General features: G+C 52.1%; 1 protein-coding gene across 4 annotated transcripts in view; it reads left to right on the top strand.

The window, feature by feature from the left end:
- EML1 (EMAP like 1) overlaps positions 1–9,386 on the top strand; it is a 174,155-nt gene extending 164,769 nt beyond the window's left edge. For all 4 annotated transcript variants that reach the window (XM_040641441.1, XM_040641442.1, XM_040641440.1 and 1 more), the window contains 5 exons: positions 3,830–3,927; positions 4,030–4,117; positions 5,571–5,666; positions 7,035–7,165; positions 7,818–9,386. In XM_040641441.1, coding sequence (XP_040497375.1) covers positions 3,830–3,927; positions 4,030–4,117; positions 5,571–5,666; positions 7,035–7,165; positions 7,818–7,943 — 539 coding nt within the window. In that variant the 3' untranslated portion in view covers positions 7,944–9,386. The remainder of the gene's footprint in view (positions 1–3,829; positions 3,928–4,029; positions 4,118–5,570; positions 5,667–7,034; positions 7,166–7,817) is intronic.
- The last annotated feature ends 2,978 nt before the right edge of the window (positions 9,387–12,364 follow it).

The following is a 12,364-nucleotide window of genomic DNA, read 5'->3' as shown; positions in this document are numbered from 1 at the left end:
TTCTCTCACTTTTTGTGATATTAGTAGCTGTTGGTGCCCCCAGTTCACAATTGGGGCTGCAAATGAGTGGTTTGCCAATGTTAGATTTTCTTTTTCACTTATTAGATATAATATTTCTATAAAGAAAAATGGCTCATCATCTATTTTGTTACCCAATAGCATGGTAGCGTTCATTAAGGAAAGTCAAGATAAATGCATGATTTCTTTTTTTTTTTTTAAGATTTATTTATTTGAGAGAGAGAGAGAGCAAGCATTGGGGAAGGGCAGAGGGAGAGACAGTCTTAAGCAGACTCTGTGCTGAGCGTGGAACCTGATGTGGGGCTCAATCTCACAACCCTGAGATCACAACCTGACCTGAATCTGAGAGTTGGATGCTTAACTGATTACACCACCCAAGCTGTCTTCTTTTACTGAATTTACCAATTTCCAAGATAAGGAATTTGTTCTCTGTCCCCCTTAACAGTGCTCAGTCAGTGGCGGTGGGTTGGGTGCCATCTTGAACGGAAGTATATATCCTCTGTTTCCGTCTGCGATAGTTACCACATGTGGAGCAGTTTCCTCAGCACAGGCCGGTGGAAGCCACTGGAAGTTTGGCGCCCGAGTCCTTCTGACAGTGTGGGTGCCAGGAGTGCTCAGGCGGGCCCTTGCTTCCAGGCCTTGTCATTGGATGCAGGTGTTTCAGGAAATGCTGTGTTTCTGTGATGGCAGGGTATTCAGCCATGTGAACACGTGGAAATAGCAGTTTCATCCTTGGAAATACTTGGCCAGGACTGAGCTGCCACTGCTCTGTAGGAATCCTTCTGTAAGCTAACAGATGGTGGTCTTACCTCACGCTGGAGCTGTGTTCTTTTTTTTTTTTTTTTTTTAAAGATTTTATTTATTTATTTGACAGAGATAGAGACAGCCAGCGAGAGAGGGAACACAAGCAGGGGGAGTGGGAGAGGAAGAAGCAGGCTCATAGCAGAGGAGCCTGATGTGGGGCTCGATCCCAGAACGCCGGGATCACGCCCTGAGCCGAAGGCAGGCGCTTAACCGCTGTGCCACCCAGGCGCCCCTGGAGCTGTGTTCTTAATCTCCCCAGGTAGCATTAGAGAAGGAGCAGCCCTTCCAGATGGGTTTTCCCTGTGCCTGAGCAAAGTTCACACTTCTCACCCTAAACAGACAGCCCCCCAGACACCTCGGAACCTTTTCTCGATGTTGAGAAGGTGCTTACTCAGCTCAGAAGGCCTTTCATTCTTGAAGTAGCCTATTTTACTGTTAATTCTGGCCAGTATTCTGCATTCTTTTATGTGTTTTATGTGTTTCTCGTCATTTCCTTGTTATTTTGAATGTCCGTGAAGGGCAAGAGGCCCTCGTCTACACACTCTTTTCCTAGAAAGCCCTCAGGTACCTATCAGCTCTTGCTGACATGCGCAGAGTCCTTTGGGGAATATATTTGCATTTCTTGTCGGTTATACTCACGGCCACTCCCTGGAGGCCAGAAAGCTCTTTCTACCAGCACCTCTGCTTCTCAGACTTCGGAGCTTTTCTTCAGTAACCAGGGGCCCTTGTCTCAAAGAGACATTTGTACACCATGTTTATAGCATTATTACTCTGTAATAATTATTCTAAGCTGTGGAAGCAAGCCCAGTGTCCTTCTAGGTGGATGGAAAAGCAAAATGTGGTATAGCCATTCAGCAGAATATTATTCAGCCTTTAAAAAGAAGGAAATGTTGGGGCGCCTGGGTGGCACAGCGGTTAAGCATCTGTGTTCGGCTCAGGGCGTGATCCCGGCGTTCTGGGATCGAGCCCCACATCAGGCTCCTCCGCTAGGAGCCTGCTTCTTCCTCTCCCACTCCCCCTGCTTGTGTTCCCTCTCTCGCTGGCTGTCTCTATCTCTGTCAAATAAATAAATAAAATCTTTAAAAAAAATAATAAAAAAATAAAAAGAAGGAAATGTTAACACATGCTGTAACACTGATGACTCTTGAGGATGTTATGCTGAGTGAAATACAGCAGACACAAAAAGACAAGTGTTGCGTGATCCCACCATGGGAGGTACTTAGAACAGTCGAAATTCTAGAGCTGGAGCCGTCAGAATTATAACAAACGGTTCCATTATGAAAGAGAGTTAACAGATGACACGGTAGTTCTTATCTTGAGATCATAGTTTAAGAGTGTACAAGCCAACGTCGCGTGGCGATGACACATCACGTGGCAGGCTTTCCCCTGTGCTTTACCCTTAATCTGTGTCATAGGGCCAACAGAGTCAGCAACGAAATGCTCCAGGCTCTGGAGTCAGACTGCCTGGGTTCGAATCCCAGCTTCCGTACACCTGTGTGACCTTGGGAAGTTACTTCACCACTTGTGCCTGCGTTTCCTCTCCTGAAAAATGGGCGTCATATCTACCTGTCTGTAGGGTTTATGAGGATGAAATACATGAATAGAGGACAGTACCTAGTGGGCACTACGTAAGTGTGGACTGTTCTAATTTGAGAATAATTATGGGCAGCCTTTAGTGTCCATCATCATCATTACCGTCAGGGCCCGGTCAGTTGGGGGAACCAAGGGTAGGACCTCCCATGCAGCTCTCTGGCCTTCTCAAGAGCTATCAGCCACAGATGGTCTCCTTCTCCAGGCCTCCACTGTCCTTGGCCTTTTTACCCCGTTCCGCCAGGATTCCCGCATGGGACAGGCTGACTTGGTCTTGCCAACACCCTTATTTTGACCTGGCCCAGGCTAGGACTTTCTGAAATACCATTTCCTGATGATGTCAGGCCATGCTGTTTCCTGTAGGACTCCCTACCTTGGGAGAAGGAAAATCTGAGAACAGTGGTTGGGGGGGAGAACATTTATTAAAGACATGATGGCCAGTGGCCCCCAGGACCTTTACAGACACTGCCCAGGGAATCCTCCGAACTGCTGTGAAAAGGCGCCGTTGCCGTGCTTTGCGGACGGAGGCACTGGCGCTCGGTGTGAGCAGGGACGCATCCGCGGTCCCCGAGCCAGTGTGCGGAGACCCCGCTGCTCTGTGTTCCATTCTGGGCCTCAGGGCGCCCGCCGCCCCCATGGTTCCTGCCTCCTTCCTTCTGCTTCCTGGCCTCAGGAAAGTCTGACCTCTGGATTAGTGTCTCAGGCATTGTTTCCTTCCCCGCGTATCCTGGATCTCCCTGCTTCGCCTTCACACTTGGCAAGTTCCTCGGCCGGCTGCAAAGGCGGGCTCTGCTTTTCTGTTACATTGAGCTCCTTCCCTGTGTTTCCACATGAGCACCGAAGCCCCGTTCCTTAGGCTTTCCTGAGGCCAGAGCCCAGATGAAAATGGTAACCCATGGCCTATGGGAAGAGAGGAGGGAAGGGCCTTCCAGGCAAGGCAGGCGGCGGGAGGGAGGACAGTGCGTGCACAGGTGAATTAGGAGGGGCCTTCCAGGCAGGGCAGGGGTGGGAGGGAGGACAGTGTGTGTACAGGTGAGGTGGGAGGGACCTTCCAGGCAGGGCAGAGGGGTGGGAGGGAGGACAGTATGTGCAGAGGTCTGAGAGAGCCTGGCGCTCAGGGAGGAGCGATGTGGCCGCGTCCTGGAGGGTCTCATCGGCCAGCCACGGAGGGAATGAGTCTCGGGCCTTCCATGTGGGAGTGGCTGGGATGGGGCTTATAAGGGGAGAGATCTGGTCGGGGCAGATTTTCAAAAGACAGCTTTGGAAGTGGTATAGGACTCCCTAAAAAGCAAACAATTCTCTTTGAGTTGAGTCACTGATTTGGCTAAATTTCTAAAGCTGTGATGTCACTAGTATTATCCCTTGTCATTGGTAAGTGTTTATTTTTAAAATAAACGTCGTCTGCATGTTTCTGCAGATGGGACCTTCTTGGCCATCGGCTCCCATGACAACTGCATCTACATCTACGGAGTCAGCGACAACGGCAGGAAGTACACGCGTGTTGGCAAGTGCTCGGTAGGCGCTCTTCTCTTTTCCGTGGGGGGGTGTGGTCACCGCGTGCCCGTCGTGCCGGGAATTTACGAGGCACGTGAAACGCATGCTGCTCTTCTCGCCCAGGGTCATTCCAGCTTCATTACTCACCTGGACTGGTCTGTGAACTCACAGTTCCTCGTGTCAAATTCTGGAGACTATGAAATCCTTTACTGTGAGTAGCACCCCGGGGCTTGTCTGGGTTCAGATCTAATAGAACGTTCACTCTGAGACTAAAATGGGGTCTCCTGCAAAACCCTGCTTCCCTACTGCCTCGGCACGTGCTGTCACCTCCAGGCCTCGGTTTCCTTTTCTATAAAACAGGGGAGTTGGGCAGGGCCACCTCTAAGATCCTTCCTGCCACCGAGATCCTTCGGGGCTGGGGCTGACGTGGGCTCCAAGGAGAAGACATGGGCTCCAAGGATGAGAATGCCAAATCCTGGAGGGAGAGGCCCGAGGGGGGCAGTTGGGGCAGGAGAGAGTGGGGACCCTTGTGAAGGTGTCATCCCAAGCAGGCAGACACAGTGAGGTCTCTCCTGCAGGGGGACAGCAGCCCCCGGGGCCCCTCCTGCTTCTCTCCCCACCCCTCCTGGCAGTGTCTGTGTCCAGGCAGGACCTGAGAGCACTCAAGACGAAAAGGCTGGCCCTTGCTCAGCACAGACCACACCCCGTGCGCTGGCTCCTCATACGTTTATCAAGCACCTGTCGTGTGCCGAGCTCTGGGCTAAGCAGAGGGGATCGTGGGGCATGAGGAGGGCCTGGTGCCCACCTGCCAGATGGTACTAAAAAGCACAGTACTAAAAAGTACCAAAAAGTTTACGTACATGTTCTCTCGTGATCCAGAGTTCTTCCAGGCTTATCGCATTTTGTAGACAGGAAATCTGGGCTCAGGTGTGAGGCCAGAGGATCAAGACCCAGTGGGTGGGGAGGCAGCCGTCCACTTGCTGAGGGGCCCGGACAGGTCGAGCAGCTGGCGGTGGAGGAAAGAGGGAACTAGCCCGTGCCAGGTGGCACCTGGTCTTCCTCTCTGCTCTGTCCAAGGTACTGCCTGGCACAGGGCAGAAGCAGGGGGACGGATTTCAGAAATAGGCCACGGGTCTAGAATCTTCTCAGACACAGTGTCATACTCTATGAGTAAGAGCTCATTTGGGGAACAAATCACCTGGGTATGACTGGTTTTCGTAAGCTTCCGAAACTCCTAGCTCAGGGCTGAAGGGGTATGTGTGTGTGTGTGTGTGTGTGTGTGTGTGTGTGTGTGTGTGTGTTGGGGGACAGCTGGAGAGCCTGATGTGACAGCAGGTGGCAGAGCTGTTCAAGGGCTCTGTGGGGGGTGGGGGAGGCAATCACTGAGCAGTTGGAGACCCAGGTACCCACGGATGGTCAAAGAGAAGCCCGACTGCAGGAAACAGACTCAAAGAGGGAGATGGATGGGAGGTGGTGCCCACGGAGGCCTCAGGGCTCGGGCACAGTTGTAGCTGTGAGCGCGGCTCCCACGGGGCTGGGAAATGGAAGGGGTCCCCCTCCGCAGGGCTCTGTCGCTGGCGGGGCAGGGCTCCAAGGGCCAGCCTTGTCGGGGGCGGGGGGACCTTTGGCCCAGATGTCACCAGACTTGGGTCTGCTTTTTCCAGGGGTTCCCTCTGCTTGTAAGCAAGTCGTAAGTGTGGAAACTACGAGAGACATTGAATGGGCTACGTACACCTGCACTTTGGGGTTCCATGTCTTTGGTAAGTTTTCTGAAGCTTTCATTCAGTTCAAACATAACGTGTATCCACTTTTAGAATATTTCTCTAATAGTTATGAACTCTCATAGTCACGGTTTTGCCACCGTCCCTACAAGGACGCGCTCCCTGCAGCTCCCATGGGAAGGCCAGGCGAGAACCAGAGATAGGCTTAACCCTTTTCTATTGTATTAAATGAGTCTTGAGATAATGTTCTAGAATCTTCTCCCATGAGGTTGTGCAAACTTCCTAGAGAGATGGGCCAGATGGCACTAAATCAATCTATTTCTTTATCATTTGTTAGAGGGTTTTTGGGTTTTTTTTTTTTTTTTTGGTTCCTTAAATTTTTCACGTCCTTTAAAGTTGAGGTTGGAGTACATTTATAAATGGTGTAAAATAAGTTACCACAGTTTAGTAGACTAAAAAAGAAAAGCCAGTACGTATAATCTCTATATGTAAGACCGTAAGTCAATGAGGTGGTCAGAATTTCACAAGTCCCTTTAGAGCTGGCATTACTCGTTTTCTGGTATAAATGCCAGGAACCCCCGGATCTGCCAGTCGAGAAACTGAGGTACATTCAGCTGTCTCAGACCCAAAGTTATTGGGACCAAAAGGGTTTCCCAGAGCAATGATCGGGAGACACTGCTCCCCCAACCAGGCTCCAGACCCATGACAGGCGGACACGACACCTGCCGGATGCCGCCGGAGCGGCCACAAGGAGCGGGTACCCAGAAACACCTGAGGGGGGTCTGGGTGGCTCATTCGGTTGAGCGTCTGGCTCTTGATTTCAGCTCAGGTCATGATGTCAGGGTCGTGGGATCGAACCCCAGGTCGGGCTCCGCGCTCAGCACAGAGCCTGCTTGTCCTTCTCCCTCTGCTCCTCCCCCCACTCTGTCTCTATATATATAAATTAAATCTTAAAAAAAAAAAAAAAACCAAAAAACACCTGAAAGGCACACACAGGATTAAACAGGCCTTTGGAGAGACTCACATATAAACATTTACCCCAAAAAACCCAAAAGTTAGGAAGCTGTAGGCTGAGGACTAGTCAGCTTCCCCTCAGATGCTTTGGGAATAAAGGAAAGACATCCAAAGCCAGGGTTTCTGGCACGCTCTCTGCTGTAGAGTCAAGAAGTAAGGGCCCCCCAAAAATTGTGGGAGCCCAGAAAGCTTGCCGTAGCTCTCCCCTGTGATGGGACAGATGATCTGGGAATTGCCCTGGGAGACGATCGCGGGCAGGCTGGGGGCTGGCCCCGGCTTCGAAAGCCACGGCCTCCGGGGGTCTGATCTCCATGAGAGCTCAGTGGCAGTCCCCATGCAGCGTGGCCTAGTGTCCCTGGGGTTTCAGGGCCCTGTCTGTGGTCTTCATTTTAGGAGTGTGGCCGGAAGGCTCTGACGGAACCGACATCAACGCCGTGTGTCGGGCCCACGAGAGAAAGCTGCTGTCCACTGGCGACGACTTCGGCAAAGTGCACCTGTTCGCTTACCCTTGCTCACAGTTCAGGGTATGCTCTTCGTCACGGACGCTGCCCCCGGGGCGCATGTGTCGTGGCCTCACCTGGCGGTCCGGTGGTTGACCAGAAGGGTGCTGTGCATGAACCTGCCAGTCGGCCATGCAGGCATGACCCTGTCGTCCCGCCGTCCTGGAGCTCTTCCGGGCTCCCCACTGCTCTCCGGGGAGAACCCCCACCCACAGAGCCCTTCGAGCTGGCTCCTCTACCCCTGTGGCTTCCTTCGTGGGCTTCACGCCTCTTCCACCACCAAGCTCCCTCTGCTCCAGCCTGCTGAGCTGAGCCAACGCCAGTGCCTAGAGCCCTTCCCATCCTTCCCGAAGTCCTTCGGCCTTCCCCCTCAACCCATGGCATCTGGTTGGTCCCTCCTTTGGGCGGCCCCATGCCTGGTACAGCGCTCTGGCCCCGAATGCGTCCCCGCCCGGGGCCGTCACCTGCCGGTGTCCGTCCCCCCGCGAGGCCAGTTCTCGGGGTACAGGGAGGGCCTCTGTGTCATTTGTTTGCATGCCCCTCCTGTACCTGTGCACGAAGCCGGTGCACAGGTGAGAGCCGCTGAGTGAGGGATGAAGCGGCGTAGAATTCCAGCACTTTCCGACTCCACGTAGCGCGCTCTGCGTTAAGCTCTTTCTCTCTCATTCTTCCCCAGGCTCCGAGCCATGTATACAGTGGGCACAGCAGCCACGTCACCAACGTCGATTTCCTCTGTGGCGACAGCCACCTCATCTCCACGGGCGGCAAGGACACGAGCATCATGCAGTGGCGGGTCATTTAGTCCCAGCAGGAAGCGTGGGGAGCAGAACAGGGGCAGGCACCGGGTCGTGCTAGGCCCCACCACTGTGATTTCTGTTCTGTTTGAGAAGTTCTGACAAACCTCAGGAAAACCACTCCCTCTACCAGTTACCTTAGCTTAGCGAATCGGTGAGCGTCGCACCAGAGCAGTGGTTCCCGGTTCGCCTATGTTGTACAGTACACAAAACAGCACACATTTAATGTTAAACAATATGCCAGGGTTTACATTATGGTGACATCAACAGAAGTGACTGGTATATCCTTCGTAACTTTTCTACGAACCCTTCAAAAACGGTCACAGAATGCCTTTTAAAATACTGTACATAGGCTTTACTCTTCCCCATCTAGCTCGCTGAGTCAAATATTTATGATAATAATGAGGTACTGAATTGCGATCGCTATTGATTCATTGGTCCTAAAAGCATAAATCGATGGACAAGAGCATGGAGGACTGATGGGCACAGCTGAATCAGGAAATGCAAATATGACTTTATTTGGTTACATTCTCGAAGGGTTCATGCAGTCCTCCCGCCAGGAGGCTGACGGCTGACGAGAAAGGGCTTGTATTCTTCCCGAGTGAAGCAGATTGTACTCCAGATTAACTGAAATTTGTCAGCAGGGTATGCAGGCACCGTAGACTTTCCGTGACGCTGTCCGGCAGCCGCCTCACTCCCTTCGGCCCCGCGCTCGCGTGCCCGGAAGAGTGGTGGAGACCTCGAGCCCCCTGCTTCTGTCTATGAGCTGGCATGTCTGGTATTGTATAGGATTGTAGAAATTCATCATACAGACGTAAGGCTAGGCTTTACTATTTTATGCTTGTGGACATTGTATATTTGTATTTTAAGACCAAGTAGACCAAGTCAAAACGGTATCTCTTACGTGTACCATGAACCTGCGGCGGGGAGAAGTCTGGAAGGCTCCACCAGGTACGAAGGGCAGCGTCCTTCCTGTCTTTCGTACACGGATGGCTCACTACACCACAAAATAAGATTGCGTTCTGATGAGTAGGACACAGGTGGGGCACATTTGTCAAGAAGGCCTGATCCATTTTGATCGTGTGACAGATTGAAATTTATTGTTTACATTGGGGAATGTATCTCAGACTTTAAAATAGAAGAGTAATAAACAGACTTAAACACAAACGCTGAGATTTCTGCTTGTTCCAGGCGAGTAGGAGTGGGGTTGCCTGAGCTCCACGGCGCTGGCTGTTCATAGAGCGGCCGCTTAAGCACCGCGCTTGGAAGCGTGTTTCGTCCGTCTCCAGCCTGCTGCACGCGTGCGGGCCGCGGGCAGACACGCGTATTAGAGAAGAATCTGTTTGTATGTATCCTTATCAAATATATTCTATAATGAAATTAAATCTGAAAAGGATTTCTTATTGACCTATAATCATGAAAATATATAAATTAAAATATTTAAAATTAGATATGATTCACACTATATTCTGTTTCATAGACATATTTCTCGTTCTCACCTGTGTCCTTCGCAGATGGAGCTCTAGCTTGCGTTCAGCGTGTAAGCACTCATCAGACTCGAGGACTATAAAGAATTCAGCGTAGGGGCACCTGGGTGGTGTGGTCGGTTGGGCGTCCGACTCTTCCTTTCAGCTTGGGTCGTGATCTTGGGGTCATGGGATTGTGCCCCGCGTTGGGCTCCTCATGGGCTCAGTGCAGAGTCTGCTTGGGGTTCTCTCTCCCTCTCCCTCCGCCTCTCCTGCTCATGCTCTCTCTCTTTCTCTCTCTAAAATAAATTAATAAATCTTAAAAAAAAAAAAAAAAAGGAATTCAGCTGAAGGGAGCCTGGCTGGCTCAGTCGGAGGAGCATGCAACCCTTGATCTCAGGGCTATAAGTTCGAGCTCCATGTTGGGGATAGAGAGTCTAAAAAAATAAATTAAAAAGCTTCAAAAGTTTTTCAGCTGAATGACCATACCTAGTTGTTGTCTTACTTGGTGATGTAATACTGGCAAAAACAATTATTTTTGCAATAATAATTATGGGAATCACCAGATCAAGGAAGGGGAAAGGGACCCATTATTGATCTTATAAGATCTACTTTTATTTCTATATAATTCCACTCTTTTCCAGACTCATAATGAAAAAGGATATTTATATAAACTACTAATGTTCATATTTGCCTATATTTTATTTGTTCGTTTATTTGAGTGGGGGAGGGGCAGAGGGAAAGGGAGAGAGAGAATCTCAAGCAGACTCCGTGCCCAGCACAGAGCCCATCGTGGGACTCAGTCTCACGACTCAGATCCCGACCGTCCAAGATCCAAGACTCTGCTGGGGCAAGAGGCCCGGAAGCAGGGGCGGCTGCCAGGCCTCTTCCTCCCCGGGGCCCTTGGGGCTGGGAGGGAACGCCAGCATGTGAAGGATCGCTTGCGCGCAGTGGGTGAGGCCCGGGCCCCTGACCCGTCTCTGGTCGGATGGCCGAGCCATCAGCCAAGGTGCAGAGCAGGGCAAGTTTGAAGGTGGATGATGCCTGGGACAGGATGACGTGAGGTGAGGGGCCTCCGTGACATCCAAGTGCAAAAGCAGGCGTTCGGCTAGCAGGCTCAGAACAAAAATCCCGCGGCAGGTGCCACCGCAGGCCCTCCCCAGAAGAGCGCCAAGTCTGACGCCGGGGTGTGGCGGAGATTGCGCGGAGCCGGTCCAGTCGCGCGAGGAGAGGGCCTCGGCCCCGGCCAGGCGCACTCAGAATCCCAGCGAGGCAGGGGAGCACCAGCTGCCCGCAAGGAGAGGTTCGCGTAAGAGCCCACACAGGCGTCTTCCCAACCCCCCAAACTCTTTTTCAGACAGTGGGGGTGGGGCAGAGGGAGAGGGAGAGAGAATCCCAAGCAGACCACAACCAGCGTGGGGCCTGACACAGGGCTCAATCCCACGACCCTGAGATCGTGACTGGAGCCGAAATCAAGAGTTGGCACTTAACCAACGGAGCCACCCAGGAATCCCTGACCCCCCAACTTTTTTGAGTGACTACTTCCACTGCCCAAAAGTTACACATTCCACCCGTTAAATCATTTTTCTGTGATCTGGGAACAGACTACTATCATGTGATCTCTGAGGCTTCTAGAAGGGCACATAGAAGAAGCAGCGTTTGAGCCCCTCTGGCCTCCTCAAAGGGGGTCCATCTAACCGCACAACTAGGGAGACAGCTGTTTGGTGAAAATGAACAAGAAACATACTGCAAGGTAGAAACTGACTCGTTCTGGTTTCGCGTTTTGTTTTACTTTATGGGAAATTTCAAACATATACACAAGTAGAGCCTCTCACTGAGCTTCAAAAATTATGGATGTTCAGAGAATCTTGTTTTCGCTGTCTCCCCTAATTTGGGGGACAGAGAGGCCTGGAGTGTTTTCAGAGCAAGTCCAAGTCACCGTGTCCTTCACCTGTAAATGCCTCAATCCACAGTGTACTTCATGTAACCACTGTAACGCCGTCACAACTGACCAACCGGACAGTGATTGCTTATGGTCCGATCCCCACTCCACGTTCGAGTTTCTCGAGTTTTCAAAGCAGCCATGTCTCAACGCCAGTTGCCACGCGAGGATGCCACCCAGCCACGCACAACACAGGATGCGGACCCCACCTGCAAGCTTAGCTACCGGCTCAAGCCCAGTGCGCAGCTGAGCTCAGGACCCTTCTCCAGAACCCACTCTGACCCCCAGCTCGCTGCCCCTTTGCACCCCACCCCTCCCCACCCCCTGCCTCTGGCCCCTGGGGGAAACCCCCCTTCTGGGTCACCCGGCCTGGATCCTTCCCACCTTGGCTGGTGGGTGAGAGAGACCAGACCCAGGGAGCTGCTTGGAAACCTTCTCTCCCCTTTGAGGGAGGAGCCTTGTTCACAGGGAGCTGGAGTTCCGGCCCCTCCCAGAGGGTTCCAGCTGTTCCAACTTGGCTCCTCCACTCCCCAGTGCGTGGGTCTCAATAAGTATGAGACACAAACTCCTACCACCCTGAGGCCAGAACCTGGGATGGCTGGGGGGTGGCATTCATTCTTTCCTGCTGTCCTTGGTTACACGAGCCCCCTTCACTCAGGAAGCCTAATGGAGGGGTGAGGTTGGGGGCTTGTGAACACAGATTTTGCCTGAGCTCAGAATGTGGGTGAGTTAGCAACAAATTTGACTATTTGGGCTTAGAGCAAAGGAGGTGCCATAGCACCTGTAAGATGAAGACTGGAAAGGTAATCCTCAGCGCTAGATTTAAACGTATCCGTGCCTCCCTGAGCTCCGCTGGCTGCAGGGGCGCCACCTTGTGGCGGAAAACGGAGACGGCTTCTCTTCCTCAGGCTGGAATAACCAACCCGGTTCCGACCTCTGTAGCTGGGGATGTGGGGCCGGAGCAAGGAAAATGCTTCCACGATTCAGACGGACTTCACCCGCTGGGCGGGGCAGGTGTGCT

The sequence above is a fragment of the Ursus maritimus genome, unplaced genomic scaffold (assembly GCF_017311325.1).
Source record: "Ursus maritimus isolate PB19 unplaced genomic scaffold, ASM1731132v1 scaffold_25, whole genome shotgun sequence".
Taxonomy (NCBI): Eukaryota; Metazoa; Chordata; class Mammalia; order Carnivora; family Ursidae; genus Ursus; species Ursus maritimus.
This window is presented reverse-complemented; position numbering and strand designations above follow the sequence as displayed.